We start from the raw sequence: 27,704 nt of genomic DNA on the forward strand, positions 1-27,704 counted from the left end.
CTCTAAGCTAGCTCCCAAGGGCCCCTTCCAAACTGAACCTGTCCTTGCGCTTTGGAGTCTAGTGAGGTGTGATCATGGATAAAGTGGCGCTCTCCATTTCAGGATGAGAGAGCCATTAGCAGTATTTCAGCAAAGACTGAGTTAATGTTAATAAAAAGGCAATATGCCAGACTTGCGAGAGACTGACAGCTGTGGGAGCTGTGTAGATTAGATTTGCCGTGTGCATACAAACAAGTCTTATAGCAATCCTTGCAGAGATTTAATTTATAAACATGAGAAAATGTGATTTTATGAAATGTGCAACTGATAGTAAATCAGCTTACTTTTTACACTGGGGGTATGATGTGAGGAAGAGAACAAAACCTATTTCTGTGGGAAATTAAAAACAAAAGAAGGAGTACTGCTGTATCACTTGTGATTAAGGCAAATATTCTTTGTGGGTAGATACATATAATATGCATTTGTATCCTCCCCAGTGTTTTCTAGCACTTAAAGTAATCAAAATGGAATTTGGTGAAGAAATGATAGCTATTCCACTGGGCATTTTTCAGAGACAGGGAACCGACCTTCTCCTAGTTTTATGCATCTCAATTTATGTCTCGATTTTTTTTGTCTATGCTCATAGACTTAGAAACAGAAATTGCTTTTGAGAGGAGAATGAGTCTTTGGCCTCTGCATGAAGAAGATCTGAAGACAACCTCAGCCCGGAGTTTGCCATGCTTATGTAACATAATCACAAATGGTTCTTACCTTTGTAGATGAGCTCCAGGGAAACCTGAATGAAAAGCTTGCACACTGCTTTGGGAGCAAAGCATTCCTTTGCGTGTTTCATGCTAAGTACATTTTGGACAGTTGATTATCACCAGTCAGAGGATACCAGAAAAGTCATAATGCAGAGGAATATCTCGTACACATTGATTTTGCTTTTGTCCTGTTCCCCTAGAAGCACTGCTTGCCTAAAAAAGGCCAGGAAAAGTTAATGCTTGTTATCTCATCTCAGGGGTCATGTTTCTCCACAGACATCAGTGGAAACGGCAGTAGTTTAAGTTGTCTTCATACAGGTGTTGGGCATCCCTGTTCCATAGACACTACACGGGATGTGTCCTGAAGGGCTTCCCACTGTCATGGCCAATAGCTCTCTTGGCTTCAAGATCTGTGTTCTCCACATCCCACAGGGAGGCAACCATCTGCAGCAACTGATTCACCTCTCCACCATTTCTCCCTGTCATAAATATTTTGAAGCTTTGTCAAATCTAGCTTGAAAAGGAGACATGTTTTGGCTTCACTTAGTCTGGTTTCTTTCCTGTAGTTCTGCACCAGTATCATCTTCAGTCTCCTGTGGCTTTTCTATTTTTCTCTGCCTCCTTGTGCTGTTTGTTGTCCTTGAATCTACACAAAGGCAGTGGGTGCCCTAGGGCCAGTGTGCCATAGCTGCTCCTCCAGCTGCAAAACATGTCCTCTTCTGCCTTAGTTCTTGCCATGGGAAGGATTTCCCATTTTCACTGACGTGACTGTTGCCACTGCTACCCTAGTTATTCCTACACCTCCTGGCTATGCCTATTTGAAAGTGCTGTTCCCCAGTGCATCCCAGGTCAAGTGAAAGCTGCAAGTGCTCTAGAATTATGTTATTTTGGATTTAGAGAATTTATTTAAACTTCTCCCAAGACATACTTTGATATAGCCTGGACATTGGATAGTGAGTGGATAGTGTCAACAAGTAAAACTGAGATCCTGATCATGGTCACAGGGTAACAAGCATTTCTGTTAGAGTAAGAACTTTGCAAAATATTAATTCTTGCTCCTCAGGAACGTGAATGGGGAAAAAATTGCCACCGATTGCATTTCGTGGCTTTTGTCTTTTTTTTTAATTATTTTTTGTTTTGTATATGGGCTTTCTTCTAGGCTATATTCTCATTACTTAAGCAGACAGAGTAAATTGGATTGAAATTTTTTGTTGACTAATTTTTTTTAAAGATAAAATGTGGCAGTTGCCCTGCACTTTGAATTACAAAGAAGCAAGTAGCAGAAGAACTTCAGCTCTCGTTTTTGGGGCAGTCCTGATGCTCAAGGACAGCCTCTCAATAGATAGGCCCTATACCCTAGGGATGTCTAGGTGTTCCTCTCTCAGGACAGGCATCTTGTGTTCCTTCAGATGGGGGTTCAGAGCTCTGGTCTCTTGCTGGGGACTGGGATTATTTCTGTGGGTTGAACCAGTGTTAGCATTTGCAGTGCTGTGGGCAGGGGTGACTGGCTGTTATCTCACAGCCAGCTTTAGTAACAGAACAGGGGGAAGTAAAGTTTTTTAGTAGTGGGCTAATAGCAATTGACCTCAGATGGCATTTCAGTCATCTGATGCATGAGCTACAACAGATGCTGACCCAAAATTAGATATACTGAATTAGGGTGAAAGCCTTGCAGAACAAAACAAAACAAACCCCAAACCAAAAGACCTAAAACAATGAACACTCCTCAGTCATAATTTTCAAGATACAAGGTCTGAGTCCCTCTACCCTACAGGGCTCTCTCTTCGTATAGTATGTTTGGACAGTCTGCTTGAGCCAGAATAAATGTGTGCATGTTATTTTTGCCCAGTTTTCTCCCACTTCTATGCCTGTGTCTGTGGAAGCCTTACAGAAACCTGTGTCAGAGCACTAGCTGTTTATGTCAAATTGCCTATCAGGGGTTTCTGCCTTTATGCTTTTACCAGAAGCAGAGATGCAGATGTGATAATGCTCAGGTTGTCACCTACACAGTGGTCTAATTATGCCGTGCTTACAGAGCATCAGATGTGTCAGGTGTCCTTCTGGCAGTGGTGACAGCAGGAGGCAGAACAACCAGAGCCAGCTGGTACATTTGATGCTGAAGATTGTAGCATGACAGGACTTAGTAAATGAAAACTCAGCCAACAATCATCAGGAGAGATTATTTGACGCAGGGGAAAGACTATCCTCTATATCAGCCTGCTCTTTACCTGGATGTGTTGACACTCTTCCATTTTTCTTGGGAGAGAGCAAGTAGGAAGAAGGGTAACCATTAAAAACGTTTGCTGAACTGAACATACATTTGGCCGAGATACTGCCAAATTGAGCAGATTTTTGATGTCACTCTTGGGTAAATAAATAACCTGAGCAAACTTGAAAACATCTCAGCCAAGATCCCAGCTTCGAACTGCACGGTCAGTAGTTAACTTCAAATGAAGTAGAAAATATGCCCTTCTAGTCAGATATAGACTATTGAAATTCTATGCAGTATGTAAAACAGTTTTAAAATCAGAAGAAAACCTATACAATAGGTATTGCTTTCTCAGTGTATTTTTAAAATATTTTTATATGTCTAAACCAATACAAAATAAAACATCAGTCATCCAGTAGTCTCTGGGAGGAGAGGATCATGTGAGTAATGGTTAAACTCTATAGAGCCAGTTCAAGAGATGGACTTTGAATTTTTGGCAACAGAGTTGTGTAGCCATAGATTGAAACCAAACCTTTTCTACCAACATTAGTGAATAGTGCTAAAAGCTCGTGCAAAATAGGACAACTCAGACCTTTGACATTTTTCTCACAACTGTTTCTTTTTAAATCGCTGCCTTTGCCTGCAAAAGTTTGTTGGATTCATCCATTGTGCATGTCCTAGAAATTTGATAGAGGTCTCATATGTTCCTTGTAAGAGGATAAAGCCAGCTGCAGTACCCAATTGTTAAGATGTGGTTACTGACTTGAAATGTCATTAAGTGGATTATTCGGTATTCCTCTGACTTGAATCTTTTGGGTAGGAGTTTAAAAATGCTAGTCCTCTCTGATTTTAGTGAACATTAAAGACCGCACACAATTATTCATTTAAAAAAAGGCTCAAAGGGTTGTTACCATGTCCTCTAGTAAAGATTTCATCTTTCTAGTGTTAATGTAGTGTGTTATAGAAAGACATTGTATAGAAGTAGCTGTAGATCTTGGTGTCTGCCTTTTTGAGAAGTATTTTAGGAATATGATTTATTTCAACTAACTTGTCCATGTGCTTACCAGACTGTGCTGTGCCTGAAAGTGTTCTATGGGGTTTTTCCCTGTTATTCCTAAAAGAAGGGTCACCAGTATCTGTGGCTTGGTTTTAATCACGTTTGAAGAATTGCACTTTACTGTGACACTTTCACCTAGTACTGTATTATGTTCAGTGGTTCATTAAGAACTCAGGAGAAGGTGATGTCAACAATAGTCTGTCTTCCAGCGTCTGGATTTCCTAGTTATCCCATCAATTTTGGTGTGAATAAGCCATCTCAAAATAGGCTGACATCTGAAATATGTATGATCAAGCTACATGGTTGTATTAAATATTGTCATTAGTATTATTACTACCTAGTTCTGTGTGATTTCATTGACAAGCTACACAGATCTTTGTAAAGGTATGCTCTCTTGTGAATACAGATGCTAGTGATGAACGTTTGTTATTGATTTTTTGTTCACACAGAAAGCATACAAAATAGAGTCAGATTAAAAAGTGAAGACCTTGCCCTAGTTTATATTGTCTTCCTTTATGACAGATTTAATTGGAAATCTAACAGGAAATTAGACTGTAAGATTACCAACTGCATGGGTGGTATGCCATGAAAGATCAAGTGCCTGCATCTTTCATATTGCACCCCAAAGCAGCTTTATCGATTATCTGGGATTTCTCGTGGGTTTAAGGATATTAAATATGACATCAGCAGCTTCAGCAGCAAAAATATTCAAAGGTACATGGGGTAGAAAAGCTACACAAGTTTTCTTATAGTGTTTGAAAGTTGAGGATGAAGAGCCTTTTACATTGTCATCTAAAAGTGAAAAAGGAAAAGACTACAGAAGCTAAACCATCTGTACGCAGGCCTATTGACTGTTCATTTCCTAAGGATCTTTCCATAGAAGCACTTAGGAGGATTGCTTTTTCAGCACTAGCCTCTAGAGTATTTCGTCATGTCAGCCAGGCATTCCACAGGAGTATAAATTAATGGCAACATTCCTCTTAGAGTAGTCCCTTTTGTGTTTTGCCAGTTTACCTTACCTGGTACATAGGGTGTCTCCAGGGAAGATTACTCAGGAAGTTACCTACTCGGCTGTCATTCGTTCATACAAAAAAGACCAGTAAAACCAGAGAGGAGGGAAAAAGGAATCCTCAAGTCTTTCTGTCTGTCCTGCTTATGTGGAAAAACTTAGTTACCCCGGGGCCAAATTCATATGGAACTGTTTTCACTGGCATGAGGTCTGTGCTAGGCAAAGATTTGTCTCTCTGCACAGGCATCATAGTGCCGTGCCTCTTGACAGAATGTTATTTCTTAAAGCCAGTTTATCCCATGGCCTTGTCAGAAGTGGATTACCATCCTCCACAGACTCTGGTATTCTGTAGTTGTACAAAGCAGGAAGGAAGCACTTGTGCTTTTGAAACTGTGCTGGAAATAATTCAGCTGTTTACATGTGACAAGAAGCTTTTAAATTAGACTGCCTGAAATTGGTTAGCTGTTTTTCTTTAAGTTGAAGCTGCCAGAAAGATTTCACTTTTGACAGAAGAAAAGAGAAGGGAAGAGCCATGATGAAGGAACCTTTTATTTGTCATAATCTAAGGCTATTTGCCTGTTACTGGCAACAACAACTGGGAGATTCAGCATCTCTAGGAAGTTTAAATTAAAAAATTGTAACTCTGTATACACCTTAATACCAATTATGACATCATCCAGCTAAACTTGACTATTCACTTCAGAGGCCACAGTCTTCCACAAATTGTTTGAATGCAGTTTTGTGAACCCACTAGTGGTTTTGGCATCTGCAGATTAAATATAATTTGAATTGATACCAGTTCAGTAGATGGAATTATCTATATCCCAGGAGAGGTTACATAGAGGAGCTGCAGTTATTCCATATCTAACACGTGGTGTTTTCAGGAAGGAAAAAACTGAAGCAAGACAGATGAAAACATTTGGAGCCTCAGGCATTCGGGTCAGAGCATATTACAGGAGGGAGATTTGGCAGGCATCAAGGATGGAGAAGGTGGTATTTTCTATGGCTTTTTTGCTATTTTGACAGTGCAGCTTTAGTTTCAAATATTAATCATGTCTCACAGGAAGAGTGGAAAAGAGCAGTAGGAAAAATGCTCATTTCTGCTTCACGGATGCAGTTTCTTTTTAAGTCAGTAGGAGTTGCTTGCTTGTATGGTCTTTGGAAGGGAAAAAAAGTCAAAAGACTGCAATAAAAAGGATATGCTTACATTTGAAATGGAAGGACTTTACCACAGTTATGTGATGATACTCTGCCTGGTTTGTTCATTCAGATGGCTGTGTAAGTGGATAGACTGAGGTGGGTTGGCAAGGTGTTCCTGATTGGTCTCATTGTCATGGCCCTGTCAGCATGCATCAGCTGTAACCCACAGGAGCTAAATACTTGTTAAAACAAGTCATATTTCATCCTTCATGCTTTTTGAATCTAATCTTGTTTTAACAGTTTGCTGGGTGTACCAGATGATTGATGCTGTCACACTGCAGATAAAATCTATCATTCTGTCATTTTTATTCAATATTTGAGAAGCATTTTTGTTCAAGATGGAATCTGAAGGAATGTTACACATTTTTAATATGGTTCACCTTAGTTATAAAAATAATCCATCTAATTCTCTCTGATTCATTGGCAGACATTTCCTAAATACAGACCTAGAATGAATTAGTATGTTAGTTGTACCTGAATGTGTCTTAAAAGATATGTGCTGTATTTCTTTCTAAATATGCTACAAGGAGATGTAAATGAATATAGTATCAGAACCTTGTAAAATAGATGAAAGGATATCAGTTATGTTTAATCATGGGCATATTTGGCCTCATTTCATAATAAAAATCATAGACTAATATTAGCTATTAAGAACAATTACATGTGCTGTTGTGAAAAGCTTGTTACACTGAAAAAAACTTTTGAGCTCCTGAACTTTGAGCAGTTAATAATGTCAGAGTTTTTACCTTTAAAGGTGACCTGCAAGGACTGTGCTTTGTTCAAATCAGGGCTGAGGCCTCAAAGCGGTATTTCAGTGATCTTGTATCATCCGTGATTATTAGTAGGTCATAAAATTATTCTAAAAAGGGAAGAGACTGACTTCTGGTGTAGCAAGAGTTCCGTTATACACTTTAGAGACAGATACTTACCTTATCTTCAACTCTACTTGACTTGAATTTAGTCTATATTAAATTATTTTGCCTGCGTAACAGGTCACAAGCTACTCCTGCTGAATCCAGAGAAATAAAGTCCAGCTTGGGGTGAAAACAATGACAGCTGTACTTGCTTGTTACTTCAGAAACCAGATGCAGAAAATTGTGTTTGGTATACTTCCACATGTGCTACATTATTTGCTCTTTCTGTGTTTCCACAGGCCTTGAATAGGGGCATCGCTGCTGTCAAGGAAGATGCTGTGGAAATGTTGGCCAGCTATGGGCTGGCATACTCCCTGATGAAGTTCTTCACGGGTCCAATGAGTGACTTCAAAAATGTAGGTCTGGTGTTTGTGAACAGCAAGCGAGACAGGACCAAAGCAGTTTTGTGCATGGTTGTGGCTGGCGCTGTAGCTGCTATATTTCATACCTTAATAGGTAAGGTCACTTCACATGTAGTTGTGTCATTTCATTTGCTTCCCTTGCCTGTTCTTCAAACTGATTAATGTGTACGCTTAATATTTCATTTGTAAGTGCAACAGGAGATGTAAAAGAGATGAAATCTCTTGGGCTGGTATCATGCCCGTCCACACGATTTTTATTACCTTTTAAACAAATTGTTAAGGATCAGATTCCACCCACAGGGCTCTCCTGCCTGGCAGCTGAACATGCTGCTGATCTCTTTCAGTCAGGTGTGTGAGCAAATCTTTGGCTAGGTTGACAGGTTGCCTGAAGCTGATAGCTCAGTATTACTCTTAGGTAATGATGATCAACTAGCAGTATCTGCTGGAATGGGTTTGGCAGGGTTTTAAGGTGTGCTTGGTAGGGCTGTCTGTCAGTTCTTGGTAGCATTGTCAGTGTACTCCCTCTGTACCAATCCCTTTGCTACTTACAGTACAAAACTCGAAGCAAGTAAGTGCCAGCATGCTCATTAAAATATCGGGTATTACTCTCTACTACTGCTAGTCATCGTCCACTTCTGTTGAAAAATTAATCTGTAAGGGAGGAAGTAGTTACTAAGAGCACTTTATACGAAACTGAGGCCAGCTCCCTGAGTGTACTCTGACTCTGAAACAAAGAAAATACACAAGCAAACATGAACTGAACGTAAAAAGTAAGGCAGTCACAGGATTTGCCAGTTTCTGAGAGCCTGGAGAAATGGGATATCAGCTCAAGCATCAGCCACAGCAATAAAAAGTCACGTGACTTGGAAGACTTTTAACTTCATCCTCTCCAAAAACTGCACCGGATTCTCTGCACCTTCTGGCTCAGTCTACAGAGCCGAAATCTCTGGACCTCAGCAAGGAGGAGCAGGAGATGCTGGAGGAAGAAGCAGAAAGGGCATTGCATTGAGCAGGTAAAATCCCAAAAGCTGAGAGTTCTAAGGGGTGGGAGGGAGGAAGTAATGTGACAGCCTATGGAGCCTCGTGTCGGTTGACAGGCAGTAGTGTTGAATTGGATGACCAGGAGTAGGAGGCCATTCCATCACAGAAAAATGGGAAATGCAAGTGTAATGGCAATGTCCTGAATTGCTATGAAATCACAGAGTGGCCTGGAAGTGAGGCACCATTCATTATCAGTCTGTTAGTATCTCAAGAGCAACATGTGTTGCTGTTCAGCCTATAGTGTTAAAGAGACTAGACTAGACTAGAGTAGACTAGAATAGAATAGGACTATTTCAGTTCCTGCCTGAGTAGGTAAATCTGGTAAATTCAAATGCCCCCTGCTCTTATCCTTTAACAGGCTGTCAGCTATAGTCACCAGCTTTATGTGCCTCCCAAGCACTACAGTTTGTTGACTATCACATCACTTATTCCACCACTGATATGAGAGCCCTGTGCTATTTACCTTTGCTCCATGTTATGGTCACAATAAATGCTTACAATAATGGCTCACTAGGCATGGCAACTCTGTACCAGGGATAAGCTCATGCTAATTTTATAAGCTGAATACCTGCATTCAAGTTAATTTAATTCACTGATAGCGATTGGTCACTTCCTCAATATGCTGATATTTGAGACTGCTTTATTGAGTCAGTATTATAAACTTTGGGCCATTTGTACATTTGGCTCTCATGTTTCTTTGCTTGGAATGTTTCTTCAGCCCCCAGAGCTACTCTTCTAGTTGCTCACTTGCTTTCCTGCCAGTGCTGGTCAAAATTTTTGGCTTTGCGAGCTGGATAAAAAATTATTTTCTAGTCATTCAGTATTTTATTTTAAGCTAGGATAGATTTTAACAAAATTTAAAGTATAACTGTCAAATTTCCAGGTGAAAGACATAACTGGATTTTCCATGTGGGACTTCTTATTGAAAGGAGATGTTTGGAACAACGGTTGGAAAATCTGCCAGATAAGTTTCTTGCCTTTGCCTGGAAGTTTAGAACTTCTGAAATGCCCTCTGCAGATACTAGGGGAAAAAAAGGAGGCTGTGCTTGCCATGCTTTAAAGTCCTGAATTAAAGGGCTGCACACAATCTTTCAGCTGCTTATGGTGACAGACTGCAAAATATTTTTTAGTATTTTAACTTGCCTATGCCTGAAAGTATGCAAAGGCCACAGCAGAGACTGGCAGAGCGCCCGAGAGAATGGAGTTAGTCAGATTCTAGCACCAATTGCCTGGGCGATGTTGCCAAGTTTTATGTTCCAAGTTTCCTTTGAACCTGTTTCAAATCCTGATTATTCTGCTCTGACCCACAGATGCACAGCCTGCCTAGCAGGAGGAAGAGAAGGAGTTCAGTGACAGGCAGCCTCCTAGGACCTGCAACTACTCCCCAGCAGCTACAAGCCTATCACAGGCTAATCTACAGGAGACACAAATACAGGGTACTGATGCTCGGTGGATGAAAAAGAGAAACAAACAACACTCAGGGGACTGAATTTCTTCTACATGCCATGAATATAGGGCTAAGAAAGATGACATGACTATCTGCTGTGGACTCTCAAAGCCCAGGAAGAAACAGGAAACAAAAAGCCTGATGAAATACAGAGTACCAAAAGTCAGAAGGAAGAAAACAAGTGGTGGTAGAAACACATTGACCACAATGAATCACCACATTTCCAACTGCGATAGAGACTATTTGCAGTCTACACACACAGCTCTTCACAAACAGCAACCTCTACTCATTTAAAATATCAAAACAGACTGTCTCACCCACCTGACTCATGCTTCATTGCTTCAGCACCAGCTCCCCACTACTGCTTCCCCTCTGGGCCTCACACAATCCTCTATGGGAGTGCCTGGCTGAGCTAAACCACTCGAACTCACAGTTGCAAGCTCTGGGTCCCCACCACATTCCTATGAGCATCTGCAAAGTCCTCACCAACAGTTCCTATCACTTCCCTGTACAGGTATCAGTAAGAACCGAGAACCAAGTTGACTGAAGGGATTTGAAACTATATTCTCATCCCACTTATAATGCTGCTGCAAACCTTGGTCAGTACAGTATTCCTGGATTTGCTGTTTCAGGTGTCATCTGGAAATAGAAGATAGTATGCTGCCTTCCTTCCACTGAGCTATTTTGGGGGTAGATACTGCTGCCATTTAGGGTTTCCTGGTGGGAAGTTCACTCTGTAGCCAGAGTCTAAAGTGTCTCATTATTTCAGAGATTGGCATTTTGGTGGCTGTAAGAGAAGGGATTCAAGATGCTAAGCCTGTCTTTGCATATTTTTGATATCTTACTAAATTGCCAGCTTGACAGAGGAGAAAAGTAATTTATATAGCATTATGCTAACATAATGCATTTCTTAGTGTTGCTGGCAAGCCCTTCAAACTAAGTGAGTCCTTTTAACACCAGTGTCATGAAGGACATGCACATTTTCTTTGGCAATAAAACAGCATTGTTCAACTTTTCACTAGTTTACTGAAAAATAGTATAGGGAGAAATTTTATTTCCTCTTGAATAACTCTCTGAGGTTCTGGAAATGACAAGGCAGAAGTTATTTAGAGCAAACATCCTCTTTGCTTAAGCAGACATCTTTAATTGGTGCCCACTACACCTGATTGAAAACTACATGAGAGATCATGATCATCACCAGGAGAAAATGGTTGGAACTTCAGTAACCAGTAAACTTTAGTATAAATTAACTTTAGTAATCTATAGCAGATTGGATGGATGAGACATATGAGTGATTTGTTTTGTGCCCATTTATTACTAATAGGCTAGTGGGCATAGGCCACTCCAGCATAGATTGCACAGGGGAAAATTTAGCAGTTTCTGATAATCCCACTGATCCTTTTGAACTTCCCACATGCATAGTCACTGTATGTACATGAAAGATCTGCATAAGAAGTGAGACATAGGTGTAATCCCACCAATTCCTGTGTAACACTACTGGAATTTTCTAGAGACTAGGAGTTACAGAGTGGGTTATGACAAGCTGAGGGTTTTTTTCCAATCAGTCTTGTTTAAATGTGCCCACTGTACTGGCTCATGCTGAACATTTTGCCCTGGAAAAAAATGACAGGAACACAAATCAGAATATAATCCAGATTTGCCTTCCTCCCTCCCCCAAATAAAATTAAAATGTTATTCATTAAAAATTTGTCCTGCTTCAGCATCTTCACATGGCCATTGTTAAAGCAGTAACATGCTTCCCTGGTTGCCCCAACCCTTCTTCCACAACAGGGGCAGTTTCTTCTCAGGAAGATACTCGGGGCAAAGGAAGAAAGCCCAACACCAAAGCACTTTTGGATACGACTGTGTTTTATTTAAAACAGCCAAATTTTGACACTCATGAGATGCTGGTTTATCTGAAGATATTTCAGATACCAACTGTCATTGATAGATTTGGGAAAATCAACTAATGCAATTTTGGAACTAGAGCTGAGCATGGAAAAAGGTGATTGCAGTAATCAGTCTGCATTGAGATGCTCCTAAACTGTTTTGATTTTTTTCTAATTCATGTAAAAATAAGCAGAAAAAAACTCCAACCAAACACAAAGCCTTAGACGCTCTGATCATCTGGGCTTTCACAAGGGGGACACAGGCTTTTTCTTCTGTTTTAGATCAGGGTAATCAAAGACATAAAGGAATCTATATACCCTATACCATCTCCAAATGAAGATTTGCTATTTAGTTTTATTTTTTCATGTTGATATTTTCCTATCTGCCCAAATCACTTAGCTGAACACATTAGCTCAGGTTAGAGCATGGTGCTAATACCACCAAGGTCATGGGCTTGATCCCCATATGGGCTATTCTCTTAAGAGCTGAATTTAGTGGTGCCTGTGGGTCCCTTACAACTCAGAATATTCTGTGATTGTGATTGAGAAACTCCTGATCAGCACCAGTTTTGGCCATGTGAGCCATCTTTCTGACAAGTAGCAGAATAGATTTTTTACTTCTAAAGTCTCCAACTTAATTTTTAAAACTGGCAGCAAAGTATGAAAATGGAATGTGTCTAGAACATGCTTTAACCCAAAAACATTTTTTTGATTCTTTTTTTCCTGTGGTAAAGCTAGTACTGACATGTAGCTCCATGCCTGGAAGAAAATGGTATCACTTCCTATGAGAGTTTCTTTTTTTTTCCTTATGATTGAAGTATAACATGTTCAGTAGTAGTCGGCTCCAAAATAACTATTTGTCTGAGACTGCTGGCATCATTAAGAGTGTGTTCAGTTGTTTTAAGAATATCTGAAATTTATGTGGCAATGATTGGCTTCTTAGAGAAATTGGTGTAGGAAAGAGGAGATCCAATTAGGTATACAGTTTTCAATGTCATTTCTTAAGCTTCTGGGTCTTAAAACTCAACTGGAAAAGCCAAAAGCAAGAATTCCTGCTTAACTTCTGTAGCAAAATTGATCCACATAGCAAAATAAATTAGGTATTAGGGGAGAGCAAACAGGCAGCTTGTCTTGGAGTTGGACCTCTCTGTTTTGGTTGAAATTATGTAAGAAATGGGAAGTGCCATCTGCTTCAGATTCATGTAATACTCCTTGGCTCTGTGGTCTATGTTATTAATTTTGCACTGTTCTACATAATAAGTTTGTAAGGTTGGCCAAGGTTAAGTTCTAATTGCATCAGCAATTGCCTGATTCACAGCTCAGTGACACATGCCTGTATATTTGTTAGTAAAACTCAGCTTGCTGAGTCCTTTCTGAGGAGGGAAACATTCATGGACACCACCAAAAGTAACTGTTTGCTTTCACTGACATATGAAATAGTTGACCATTTTGAAAATAACATTTTAAGCTTAACCATTACGGTTTTGAAACCAAATTCACATTAAAAAGTGCAGTTAGACTTTTTTTTGATGGAGGGAGAAAAAAAATACTAAAGCTAAGCTTACAGAGCTCAGTGCTGATATCCCTAGAAATTTTAAAAATGTGGTGCTGTGGGCTGTGATGGTATAAGTCCCATTGAGAGTGCCTTGTCAATAAACTACAACCCTATGGTGAATTGTTTGTTCCTAAAAGTGAGAGTAGTTTTCCGAGGTAGTAAACTTAAAAAAAAAATAAATTTAAACATCGCAATGGCTTTTAGAGCAAAAAAAGTTACTTATTGCTCACTTTCTAAACATTTTTAAAGTCTCATGTAAAACAGGCAGAGTTCATGGAGAGGATGGAGGATGACTTCTGCAGCATGCTGAGCTTCTAGAATGGCAGTGCTGGAGGAGGCTTCTCCACAGAAGCAGCGTCCTCAGCACCTGGACTCTGATTCTGTCAGTCCCTATGTGGAGGAGAAGATGGTGTGTTTCCTACAGCAGTTTTTAAGGTTTTATGCCAAAGTGTAAAGCAACCTTAATGGAACCTAAGAGACAGCTCAATGAATCTGACCCTCACATATGGCTTGTCTCACACACCTTCCAGATTCCTCTCCTTCACTGAAATAAGTCGATTCAGAAATGGCCATGTACTGCCCTGACATAAAAGCAGCTTTCAACAAGGACTTACCACACAAAAATCCATGCATAGCAGAGAGTTTTCCAAACACTGAGCAAAGATTGGTGCATGGGTACTCATGCGGAAATAAAAAGAGACTGTGCTTGATGTTTGACTGAAGTGCAACAAGCACTTGAACACTTTAAGGAGCTAAACTGGCCTCCCTGAACTGAGGAAAGGTTGGAGTTTTGGTTTAAAGTTCTTCCTCAACCTCCTTCAAAAGGAAACAAGGCTGGGAGTGCCCCAGGAAGATGGCTAAGCAACTTGGGATTTACTGTGTGAACTCGGAGACTGTGGGTGTAACAGTCATAGCTCAGGCAGAAGACATATAGGCCTGGTTGTCTGGAATGAGGCTTGTGCCAGTTCCCAATGCTATCATACCACCTCCTTCTATTCTACTATGTTATTTACACTGTCTTATTTGGACTTAAATAGTCCTTTCAGTTCTGTTAATCATTTAACTGCTGTATCCCTAAGCCATTGCAAAACAATGATGACTGAAACTCCTCAATTGCTTCCAAATACTGTTTATGAGTTATGAGAGACGGGCTAAGAAGATTGAATTGGATGACTAGTGCTAGCATTTGTCAATCCAATTATGAGACCTGATGCATGAAAAGGGTAACTTTCCTGAAATACGCTATATGAAGATCTGTACGAAGATAATAGAATTGTTATAGATGAAAAACCAGATAGTGTTCACATTAGAAATAGTTATCTTAGAAAAGACACAACTGGGAGAGAACTGAGGTAAGGTTCCTCAGGCACAAGTAATTCTGCCCTTACTTGTCTTGGGAGGTTGACTTTACAGCCAAATCATTCTTTTAACAGCTGTTATGAGTGTATAGGGAAATTAAGTAATGATACGCAGGTCTAGAACATAGTCTATAAAAGGTTAAAAACTATTTGGATTATTTAACTGTGCCTATTAGATATGTCTGTATAGTTGAGAGACTCCAGTCACAGCTAGCTCTTCATTATTCCTTGCTATGGGGAGGACTTGGAAGTTATTAAAACAGCTGGATAATATGGATGCTAATGGAACCGTAAACAGTTCTTTAGAGAGGTGTGTGGCAAGTCCCTGCATCTGTGCTGTCTTCAACCCAACACTTCTTGGAAAGAAAGACCTTGAAAGAGGTGTGTTGCCCAACACTAAAAGTTTTTGTCTTGGGTTGAAATAGGACAGCAAAATAATACACTGGCAATCAGAAGTGGGAACTCCCTGATTTCCAGAGATGCTCTTTTCTGGCTCGTGGCTCCTGAGGTGTTGGCTGTAGATAAGGAAAGAAACTAAGGCTGGTCAAGGCTGCCCAGGGACTGGACAGCAAAGCACACAGTGCCCTGACAGGTCCCATCAGAGGTGGTCATTAGACAGAGTAAAGGAGAGGCATAATGAGTGTGATTTGTTGCATGCCTTCACAAATCATAGTATCCTTTTACAGCTTTGAGCAGGTTTACAGGTAATGTCAAGAGAATGCAGTGATAATAGATGGTTTCAGCATTTATAAGGCACTATATCCCATGAAATACACAATGCCTGGTGAAAACAGCTTTTCTAACAAAGAGCCTTGATTTAATGAAGGAGCAGTAGATTTTCTGGAGTACCAGTGTGTTCGTTTAGCAAACAGATGTGGCACTTACTATACCCATCTTCCAAACCAGCCATTTGTTATCACTCCTCTGCCAAAGGCTACTTTAAAAAGAACCATGAGGGCACTTCTTAGTCATAAACAGCAGCTGGTGAGGCTGTAATACCCTGAAGCCCTTGCAGCTGTTTGCTAAGTGGATGGATGTCTGAGCTCCAAGGCATCACAGTCCTTCAGGTACTTCTGCATATCTCACCCAGAGCTCATATTTTCATGTAATCTTTATTTTTCATTCGTATTCTTGTGTCTCTACAGCATATAGCGATTTGGGGTATTACATTATTAATAAGCTGCACCATGTGGATGAATCAGTGGGAAGTAAAACTCGGAGGGCCTTCCTTTATCTTGCTGCCTTCCCTTTTATGGATGCCATGGTGAGTGCCTGATTCAGAACTGAATTTTAATATTAATGTAACATTTTTTAAGGCCTTAGTTCACGAAGTCTGTTACCTGATGGGAAACTGAAGGTATGCAGAAGCAAGGTATGTCCTTTGCAAGCCATAACTCTGGATATACCTGAACTCATCTCCTGCAAACTCATCATCTCCTGCTATGCGGAAGAATCATTTGGGTGGACTTTAAACATCCAGAGGTCATGACAGATGTCAAAAACCTCAGCTGCCTTGTCAGAGCTACTGTATATGCATGTTGGAAAGCATTGGTTATCTTGTGATGAGCTACACTGGTTTTCTGTATAAGACTTCTCGTTCCCATTTGTAGTGGAAGATTTAGAGTTGCCATGCATTCCCAGATCACTTGCAGAGCTTGTAATGAATAAGGTCAATATTTTCTCAAAACAAATTTGTTGAAAAGATATTTCTTACTGTCCGTTTTTGCAAGCACAGCTAAGTTCAGTATATCTCAAATGATTGGGCAAGAGAGGCACATGGGGTGCACTGCTGCTTCCCAGATCACCAGGCTTGCTGCTCATGGCCTGCCAACATAAAAACATGGCACCTCCCTTTAATGCTTCTACTGTGCAAAACTGGTAAAGGAGAACCTCATGGCAATGCGTCCACCACTTTCTCTACCACTTTATCTACTTGAAACAGTAGCTGACAATAAAAATAAGTTGCATCATTAAATTTTCTCTTCCAGACAGGACATAGTATAACTCAGTGGACCAATGAATATTACACTTAAGAGGTGCATCCAGACTGTGAATGAGAATACATTGGATTATTTATTATGCTAATCCATCCTATGCAGCATCTCATTTATGAAGGGGTGGTTTCTTATTAGATCACTCAGAAGTTTCTATACAGTCTATAAAATTTTTCCCATTCTCCCTGTCAGCCCTGGCAATGAGGAACTGAATGCAACAGTGCTTTCTCTGCATTAATGGCTTAACGTTTGCACAGGTTCAGACCAGGTACTTCTGGTGGAAAAGAGCTTTGCAGGTTGCTTGTGCACAATGTAACAACCAGAAAATAGTATTCTGGGACTTGAAATCATTCACAACATCATAATCAATTCCCAAACTTTTCTCTGGCTTTTTTCAGGCATGGACCCATGCTGGGATTCTGCTGAAACACAAGTACAGTTTCCTGGTGGGATGTGCCTCCATCTCAGATGTCATAGCTCAGGTAAAGGCTCCTTCTAGAAGTCACTGTTCCCATTGTATTATGAACCAGATGCTTTCCTAACCAGAAACTGTTGTACAGATAGTCTCTCTGTGACTTTTCTCTCCTCTGTGAGCAAGATACCAGAAGAAGTAATCTTTTGTACTATTCTGTGGCTGCTTCTCCATCACATAAAGGCTGTTTGCTGACAGTTGGGATTTAGGACAGTCTCATTTGACTCAATCAAGTCAGTCCCAAACCAACATCAGGAGTAGGGAACCAGGATTGTTTGGGCAAGGGTTATGTCCTCCAGCACTTCCACAACCCTGTTTCATAATGGTTGAGAAACAAGTTGTATATATATACACGTGTGTAGCTCTGGGAAAAAGAAAGATCAGGCAAAGAGACCGCTGGCTGCTGCCAGTCCTGAGGCTGATGAAGTGCTTTAAAAGAGACATTTCTCCCCCTATATGTTCTCCCTCACCCTTCATGCAGTTGAAATGAACTCCTGAGTTGGGAGGTGAAGGCTTGATTCTCCAGTTCACACATTGGTTTTGCAAATGCTCTCTAATCTAGTGAAATGCAATAGTGTAAACTGTCTTTTGGTTGCCAGTACAGCACTGTTCCTGTTACTGTTCCAAAAAGTGAAGGCTCAGAAAGGCAGCAGGAAGGGTCTGTGGTGATAACCTCTGAGGGATGCAGAGAAGACCAAATGTTTTTTGAGCTTTCATTTGTGAGGGAGGTGTTAACTATCCTGTTGCTTCATACTAGTCACACTGAAAAAACAACATTCACACACTCCTGATGGCCAGTATTGTAGCATTTGAGAACCAATATACAGCTCTCTTTCGAAAGCATATAGGAAAGTATTAAAAAATGGAGAGTCCCAGCACCTGTACAGTTGCTGTACTGCCCCATTACCAGCTGAATTGTGTAATGACTGGATTAGAAAGACTATGAAACAGTACAACATCAGAGGAAATATAAAGTCAACAGCACTTAGTTCAATTTTCCGTAACATTTTCCTCCCACTAAATATGAGAAAACCATAAATGAGATTGAACTATTGGGTCAATGTCTACTACAGTTTTGGCAGGTCTGCCGCACTACAGTACCGCACTAAATCCCTGAAGATAATACCAATTACTGTAAATTACCTTAACCCTCATGGTCTACTCTTGTTCTGATGTGATCTACAAAGTTTGTTGGCCCTAGGTGCATGTCAGGTCATACACAGCTAAATATGGAAACAAATTCTTATTTTGGCCATGCCCTTTCCACAGCGATTGGTGAGTGGGGTGCCCAGGGTTGTGAACAGTAAGACACCTGTCATCTTCTCTCAGCAAAATATTACACAGAACAAGAGCAAGTCCAGAAGACAAAAAATTGAGACTCTCCCTACCCCGGAACTCTCTACAGCTACATCAGTTCTCTACACAGGCAATAGGTGCGCAGGCAGTAGCCAGTTCTCCTTGGTTAGCTTCATATGCACACTCTTTGTGACTGACTTTGCTTCTGTTTTCTGAAAAACAATGGTTTTGTAGGTTTTAAAACAGCAGTTTTGCAAACCTTCATAAGCCCTGTGGCCTGCCTCAGAAATATTTGCAGAGTGTGTTTTTATTTAACTACTTCTTGAGCTCTAGCCATGAAGGAGAAAACTTGCACCTGAACAATGTGTGTTGTATTTCTTGTGATTCAGTTGAATGCCAGCATGTCCTAGCAGGTATTCTGCTCTTCACAGCACCAAACACAGTTGGCTTTCCAGTTGTGCTCCCCATCCAGAGTCATTTGGAATTTAGCAGGCATGTAAGCACTCTGTACTTAACAAAGAGAATAATATCATATTAATCAATTCCTTTGGATTTTATGGATTGAGCACTCAGTCTTAAGATGCTGTCTTGTGAGCTGTTCATTAGCCCAAAAGTTTCCGTTGCATTTACATCAATGTGGCACTCAGCTGAAGAGCAAATAATGAAATACTGAAATTTAATTCAAAAAAGTAGAAAATTACGTTGACATAAGACTTCCTGCTCCTAAATGTTGAAGTGAATATGTTAAAACATCTGACTTTTTAATTGCCACTAGCCTCCCTGCAGCAAAAAAAAAAAATGAAATAGTAGGGCTTAAAAATTGGCTGTAGAAGCATGTCTTCAGCCTCAGCATCTATCAGAATAGCACATTCTCCTGGAAGGGGTGACACTCAGCCACATGCTTGCTGCCAGACCTTGCCAGACTTTCATGCTACCATTCTCCTATTTATGGCTCGTAGTGTGACACCTGCCCAACCTTCAAGTACTGTTCAACAGAGTAAGAAGTTAACTCTTGTTCTTCTCATGTGTATGACCAAATGCTGGGGGATCCTCATTAAAGTTTTTAATACCATAAACTCAAAGTCAGATAGATACTGTAGTCATGCATGGTTGTTGGTTCAGGTGGACTAGCTAGGAATCAAGACAGGAGATATGTTGGCCCTAAAGAAACATACAGACAAATTATTAATAATTTATTTATTTGCTCTGCAGGTTGTTTTTGTAGCCATTTTGCTTCACAGTCACTTGGAGTGCAGGGAGCCTCTCTTGATCCCAATCTTGTCATTATACATGGGAGCACTTGTGCGATGTACCACGTTATGCCTCGGATACTACAGGAACATACATGATGCTATTCCTGACAGGAGTGGGCCTGAAATGGGGGTATGTCTTAATACTTTCAATACTTTGTGCTTTTTCAAACTCAATAATTTTGACCTTGGGGGGGGTTGTGTTATAATACTCTATTAAACTTCTGTGCGTGAAGGGCCTTCTCTCTGTCCTGCAGGAAAAGGCATTCTCACTTTAAGAGGCATGGTAGAAACTATTCTGGCAACAGTGCACATTAGACAGTGCCTTCCACGGTATGGATGTACTGTTTACTGACTACCTCTGTACTGAGCTGTAAGACACCACACCATGAACTAAGTGATCACCTTAGTTCACATGGAAGAAGATCTCAAAATTTCTCTTTTTCCTCAAATGTCATATTGGTTTTCATGTAGCTTTGTCTGGTAGTCAGAACAAATTATGCAGATAGATACCTTATGCATTATTTATTGGGATCCATGACACATCTTCTTTGGAATCAGTATTAATAACATGAGTGATAATATTTTAGGCTCTTCATGTTGAAAATTACTGAAATGAATGTACCAAACTGACAATGGGTGGGAAAAGCAAAAAACCTTTCTCTGTGCTTTTGGTCCTGTGCTGTGTATTTTTTTCCAAACACACTATCTTTTTTTTTTACTCTGTCTTGCAGGGAGAAGCTACGATAAGGAAGATGCTGAGTTTCTGGTGGCCTTTGGCATTAATTTTGGCAACTCAGCGAATAAGTAGGCCCATAGTCAACCTTTTTGTCTCCCGCGACCTAGGTGGCAGTTCTGCAGCCACAGAGGTAAGAAAGTCAGTGCTCTGCATACTGCAAATGATCATTAACGTGGTGTTAGATCTGTGTTTCTCTTCTCAGCCATGCTGACAAGAGAAGATTGTCTCAAGTACATTTCTGTTTAGTATTCTTTTTATGCTTGAAAAGAAAACTGCTTGGACTCTTACCATGAGCCTTTCTGCCAGGTCTAGTGAGACCTCAGCCTCAACAAGACCTGTAGAATTTTGTCACTGAACAGTGCCTGTGTCCCAAGTTTTCATGCTCTACAGATAAGATACATATGCCCTGGAGCATTCGTATCCCAGAGGTTTTAGGACAGTCATCAGTAGTCCCATGTTCTGCTCTTTCCTGTCATGTATATTTTATGGCTATGCAAACTGATGTGAAACTAGTTAGAAGTCAGTGCATCACGCAGAGCAGTGTAGAGGCATAAGAAAACATTTTAAAAACATCTGTCTCCTGGTTCGGATGTGGAATTCACCCTGTTTGTTTTTTTTTCTTGAGGAATTTCAGGTTACTCCAATAAGTCTCATACACCTGTTGGGAGCCAGACTTCTGATTGTAACATAGAGCCTTCACCAATGCTCACCATGAGCTGACCTATTCTCTTAAGGAGTCTAGGGGACCTTTGCTGCCAGTTGCGGTGGGAGGATGTCTAGATGCACAAATCTCTCATGTTGTTTTTTCTACAGGAAAAGCAAAGCTCTAAGATACTAAATGGAAAGGAAAATTCAGAGAGCTGTTGCTAATTTGTCATATGTGATACTGTGTATTTCACTCTAAGGAGTTGCCAGACTGCAAATGAACAGCTGTGGAGAGAAAGCTTAGGAAACTTCACGCTTTTACATATGTAAATCAGGGACCATTCTATGCATTAATATCAGCCTTGGTACAAGGGGAGCCAGAGTGGGTTAGCATTTCTTGGTGACTTTTGATTTCAGGTGCATCACATTTCATGGCTAGCCAGTTGCATTTTGTTGCTATTAGGATGACTCCAAATATGTGTCATAGCTGGTGGTTTGCTGGCAGTTTTACACTAACAGTAATGGTCACATTTCAACTTTCTCTGAATAATTGCCTCTGAAAAGGGAGGTTCTGGAAATACAGATAACATCAGTGTCTGGAGCATCAGTATCCACAGTTTTATAGGTCCCCTGTTCAATAATATCAGCAACTTTCAGTGTGGGCAGGATGTCCCCATGAAGGACCAGGCTGTAACACATTCATGAGGACCGCAATCCTCTTGCATTGTCCAACTCCCACTGCTTTTGTTTGGACTGCCAGCACAGTTATGGTTATTGGGCTACTTCTTTGGTGTTGGATTTGATGGGGGACTCTTCCACCTGTCAAATACGGGTTCTAGGCATTTAGAAAAGCTTACATGCATATATTTTGGGATCACACCAACTGAGGAAAAATACTGGGAAAAAAATCGCTGCTAAAAACTTCAATATTTTAATCCAAGTGGAATCTAACATACAAAATGTGGTAGTGAAATACTGTTTTCTTTACAGGTACTGTGTCTTTGCAGTCTTTTAGGACTTCATGATGAAAATAAGCAAAATATCTTTTATATTCCTTGTTTGATTTAACCTAGTTAGGTTTCATTTCAGATGGAAATTCTGCTAAAAATACAATAATGGGAAGGTGTGCAATTAAAAAGGGTACTGTCTTAAAATTCCAGTTTGTTTTATTTGAACCAATTACTTTTTCAAGGTACATTAAACATTATTAAAGCTATTATTAGCAGGGAAAGATCTATCACACTTTCTTCCTCTTTGTGGATATCACTATGTTTCCCCTTCTTTTTAAACAGCACAGGGAACAAATTAGCTCTCTACATGGTCATTTGTTGACATAGGTCTTTTAACCAAGCAAAGACAGAAGTTACATTTATAATGGGAAATTGGGCTCAGATAACCAAGAAAATGTACATCAAAAGTTTAGTACTGAAACAGAGACAGCAGTAGTTAAAAAAGGTCTTTCCTGAAGCTACCATTACCAGATGTAAAATGAATAAGAATTTAGGTGGATGGTAGCAGACCTGAACCTGCAGTCAAAAGGCAGCCAAGCACTTTGATTTCTAAGAATTAAGAGATTCATGCAGTTCTCAGTACAGATGCATCCTTTAGCACTGAGGACTAGAAAACTTGAAGTGACAGTAGATTTACAGGCAGCCTCACGAAGAGCTCTGAAGCACCCTTTCTATATGAAAGACATGAAGTACATATATTTAGACTTTTTCTTCAGCAATCAGAAACATCACCAAAATCTTTCATACATTACTATGTAGGGGAGCTTGTCTTTTATGTACCTCTTGGACTGTACTTGTGAAAGTGTAAAAGGGTGTAGTTTTTAATTTCAGGCAGACAGTTGTTTCTCAAGAGAAAAATACTCATCTGGAATTATTTTTATTTGTGATTCACTGGGAGAGGTGGAATTTTTTGTCTCGTAAGTTCCTCCTGCCCCAATGTAGTCAGATTGATGTCAGTCAGCCACTGAGGCCCACTGATTTGTCATCTCTCTGTTTTGCTTAAAGCTGTTTTATACATAAGAATACCAAATAAAATGTATATAAATTAAAATTATGCAATATGATCCAAAGCATAAATTAAAATTATGCAATATGATCCAAAGCATAAATTAAAATGATGCAATATGATCCAAAGCTACCATGAGCTGTAAGGCATTCTGCTACTCAGCTATCTGTAAGTAAAATCACTCAGGAGCAATGTGTGAGGGAGCTGTTTGTCTGGCTGAGGGGTGCACCACAGCTCAAGTTAACTATTATCCCAAAGCACCAGAGTGATGGTGAAATAACAAAACTGAGATAGATAGCTTCGTGGCACAAAAGATTTCATAAGCTTAAAATGCCAGGCCAAATGGTGGCCATTCTGATGGCCTTCCTGAAACAAAGAGCTTTCAGTCGCTTGTCTGGTTTCTCATTGTGTCAAGGTCAATGTGGTGATATTGGTGGACAATGTCATTGTATGTTAGTTTAACTGTTGTGTTTGAAGATTTGAAGTTCATGTCTCTCTGTCTCCATTTGTAGGCAGTGGCAATTCTGACAGCTACATATCCTGTGGGACACATGCCCTATGGCTGGCTGACAGAGATCAGAGCAGTGTACCCTGCTTTTGACAAGGTGAGTGTCCCTGTTGGGGTGTGATAAATACCTTTTGTGTGGTTTTGCATGTGTGGTCCTCCTTGTTCTCTCTGTTTGTTGTTCCACTGATGGGTTTTTTTAAAATCCTAGTTAAAATTAATTGGGTTTGGGTGGCTTCAAGCTGTTGTCTGATTTATGATTTTAATCTTAGTTCTGTGTTACAAAGTATTAAGCTGCCCTTTGAACAGATAGGTGCTGTATTTTTAAGGAGTAAAAAAAGTCCTCACTATGATGTAGCTACTTAGGTAGTGAAGTTATTTCTCCCAAAGTGACACCACTGAGTGAGCAAGCTCACGTCGCTGCTCCAGGTTTTGTGGTATCTCTCAAGTGGGTTTGGGTTCATTTGCTTATGTTAATATTTAGCAAAGGGTGTTTCATAGACTGACAGTAACAGAGATAACATACATTCTTTTAGTTGCACTGGTTTAGCTGACCAAGGCTATGAAGATTTTTGTTGGTATATCATGTAATTATGTAAGAGTGCAAGGACTGCTCCTGGAACTGAGCGCAGAGTAAATATATAACAAAAATTGATTTTATTTAGTCTCTTTTTCCTCTGATTAAGGACTGGTACTCACCAGTCCATATGTTGCGTGAAGAATAGTCCTGTCCTGTGACTCTAGAATTCAAATGCCAGATCCTCTTCTTTCCTTTATTTACCAATTAGTAACTGAACTTTCTGTTTCCAAATACTCATGAAAAATATGTTTGCTTGCTCTGATGTGTTTAACTGGAGCAAGCCCTGTTTGATATCATCCACTGTATTTCCAAGGAGAATTTAAAACCAAAACAAAGTCAAATCAGTCATAACCTCCTAACCTGCCTGTGTACAGCTAAATTGACCTATCAGATAAAATACCTCATGCAGGCTTTCTCAGAGGTCATGCTGCTGAAAAGGAACTACAGATGCAAACCCAATAAACTTCAAGATAAAAATAGTTTGGGACAGGAAACTCAGGGGCTGCTAACCTCATTTGATCTGAGCCACAATCAAATGCACTATTATCAAGCTATAGTAACAGCAATTAAGACTCCTAAATTCAGTTCTCATTTAGCTGGTGGAAGATGTGCTGACAACTGTAGTGGTGACAGGATTAGACCATGATTTGTCGATTCATTTATTTCAGTTCAAAGGTTGCTCATAGGGCTCCTGTGGAACAATGTGAGGAAGAAAATGCTAGGGTAGGGTACAGATGGCTATAGTCCATCTAATTGCTGAAAAACTACATAATGGGAATTTTAGTTCCATGCTTTAAGAGCAATTTGGAATAAAATGTGCAAAGTGAGGCAGCAGCAGTATATATCCTTGCAACCATGTGTGTAAATACCTCCACCGTACATTTCAGATAATAAATACGAAACCTGAAACCCACAGTGGTTTGGGTTTTTTTTTTAGATTGCTGTTAGAATTGCTTTTCCCTCAGTCACACATATTCTGTGTGTCACCGTGCTTTTCAAAAGCTTTTTTTCCTTAAGCTAAGACTTTCTCAGAAGAGTCTGGATAGAAACACTTTTTATTTCTGGACCCTGTAAAGCCTTCATTGTGATTTTCAGATGCCAAAACAGTGTATATGCATTCAAACTCCCATTTTCTTTTGTCAGTTACTCAGAAAGCTGGCAATGCTGATGGCCATCAGAAGCACACTGACTGATGGGATTTGGATTTTGGATCCTAATAGTATGCCCCTCTTCAGTGGCTCTACTTGAGATGCCAGATGATTGTCTTCACAGGGAAATCATTACCTCTCTTCACATTTGTAAGAGAGATGCAGAGTCCTAGTTCAGTCTGTTGTGAGACTGTGTCCAGAGCAACCTCATGGCCTAGTAGTTAGATTCAGACTAAGGGTTACTACTGATATTTTTAAAGAAAACAGGCATATGCTAGTTCTATACTCTGTATGCAGGTTTATGTGGTGATAATGCCATTACCCTTAATGGACTATGCAACCTGATTCAGAGCAACTGTGAGAAGACTTGCGAATGCTATTTGTCTGATTACTAGATGGGAATGGATATTCTTTTTGCTCTGGGATCTGCATAGTGTTTTGTTCTGAGAACTAAGTAGGATGCAAGAGTTAGGAAGAAAGAGTATGTGGTCAAGAGTTAGAGCAAAGGGTGGAGTAGGACAAAGGCAGAGATAGCAGTGATGAGGTAGGAATGAATGACAACTTTTGGATGGTTTGATTTGAGTGTGTTTTCCTTCCTCTTTGTCATTTTAGCCTTGTTAGAAAGTTAAGCCATTCAGCAGAAAGTTCCTTTAAACACTAGTGAGTGATGTAAGCAAGGCCTATCTTCACATATATACAAATTAACCGTAGCAAAGTATTTCTTCAGAAACACAATTAATAGGAATAGATGCGTGAAAAAGTGTTTACAGAGAGTTTTCCTAACCTATTCTCAAAAAAGGTCACCTGTGGGAGTGGCATCCTGCTTTAGGGTCTGGGCTGCCTATGTGCATTTTCATGCACGCAGACTTCCAAGCAGGTATTTAAGCAGGAGTGTGGGGCTGTCTAGGTGCAGTTGCTGTACTGATCAGAACAAAAGCCTTAAATTGCAAAATTCCATCAGCGACCTGAATGTGTGTGAAATCACAGAGCTTACATTTGGTTTGTCACCTCCCAAGATGTGTTTGCAACAGTTCTATTTCTCTTACAAGTAACTTCAGTAAAGGAGGCTGACCATATGACAGATACTGCTGTTCTACCTGAGTTATATCAAGGATGTATAAATGTAGTACTATGTCTCATGGTACAGGTTTTATCAGTGGGTGCACAAACTTGTGTATCTCAAACAGCCCCAGGGTAAATGCCATAGATGACCCAACAGCCTCTTGCTACAGGGCTCCTAATAGTGCCCTACTTTGATATCCCATCCTCTTCTTTCACAAACCATTTAGATTGTTTTTATGTGTTCCCCAAGGGCAATTTTAAATCTTCAGCTTCATTTGCTATATTAGATATTTGGAAGAAGGCTGTTGTTGTTTTAAATAAAACTTCGCTGCCATGTGATTACAGAGCCCATGTTCAAGGTGGAACATCTAATAGTCCTAATTATGTTCTGTTCATTAAACTGCATTAACAGAGCTGACTGTTCCAGGAGCTTTGTTTATATTACCTACTTGTCTAATTGGATCAGTAAGGATGCTTGCATTGGTGATTTGGTACCAATTTGTGGTGAAAGGGAATGAAATCTTGTTTTTCCTGAGAAAGCATGCTACAAACTTCACACTCAGGTTAAAAAAAAGCATGTGGAGTTTCCTTAGAAATAGCTATCATCCCTTTTCAAAGCTGAATTTATTAAATAGGACTTATTCTTTAGAAAAGTACGGAGATTACAGCCCTTCAGTGACCATAACAGCAGTTGGTGTCAGTTTAACTGGAAAATGTTCTGTAGTGGTACAAAGTACTCAGAAAGCTCTCGGTTATAAAGTAAACAAGCAAAGTCAGACATGGACAGGCACAGACAGTCAGGTCCAGCACATGACCCTGGTGCTGTCAGCCTCCCGGTAGTCTGGAGCCAAGCTAATGCTCACTATCTCTCTTACCCTAGAATAACCCCAGCAATAAATTGGTGAACACGAACAGCATCGTCACAGCAACACATATCAAGAAGTTCACTTTTGTTTGCATGGCTTTGTCCTTAACGGTAAGAAACCTTTGTTCAACTCTCTGATTTTCATCTCAACCAGAAAACTGTCTCCTCTACCTAATGCTAAAAGCACTAGCAGTTCAAGAAAGGTGAGTTGTCTTTTCTTGTGAGGATCTGTTGCTTTTATCTGGAGAAGTGAGTGTGGTCATAGTACTGGAGTACTGAGAAAATCAGCTGTCATTAATTCACGCCAGATATCTAAAAGGCTGGACTTACTTTATTTTCACTACTTTT

The 27,704-nt window shown here is 40.1% G+C and overlaps 1 protein-coding gene across 1 annotated transcript in view; it reads left to right on the top strand.

Moving 5' to 3' along the window:
* Window positions 1–27,704, top strand: part of ANKH (ANKH inorganic pyrophosphate transport regulator) — a 99,126-nt gene that overhangs the window by 49,150 nt on the left and 22,272 nt on the right. The window contains exons 2-8 of the mRNA XM_017829065.1: window positions 7,372–7,588; window positions 15,930–16,048; window positions 17,177–17,260; window positions 19,759–19,929; window positions 20,531–20,665; window positions 23,709–23,801; window positions 27,372–27,467. Coding sequence (XP_017684554.1) covers window positions 7,372–7,588; window positions 15,930–16,048; window positions 17,177–17,260; window positions 19,759–19,929; window positions 20,531–20,665; window positions 23,709–23,801; window positions 27,372–27,467 — 915 coding nt within the window. The remainder of the gene's footprint in view (window positions 1–7,371; window positions 7,589–15,929; window positions 16,049–17,176; window positions 17,261–19,758; window positions 19,930–20,530; window positions 20,666–23,708; window positions 23,802–27,371; window positions 27,468–27,704) is intronic.

This window comes from Lepidothrix coronata, unplaced genomic scaffold (assembly GCF_001604755.1).
Source record: "Lepidothrix coronata isolate B3197 unplaced genomic scaffold, Lepidothrix_coronata-1.0 Scaffold158, whole genome shotgun sequence".
Taxonomy (NCBI): domain Eukaryota; kingdom Metazoa; phylum Chordata; class Aves; order Passeriformes; family Pipridae; genus Lepidothrix; species Lepidothrix coronata.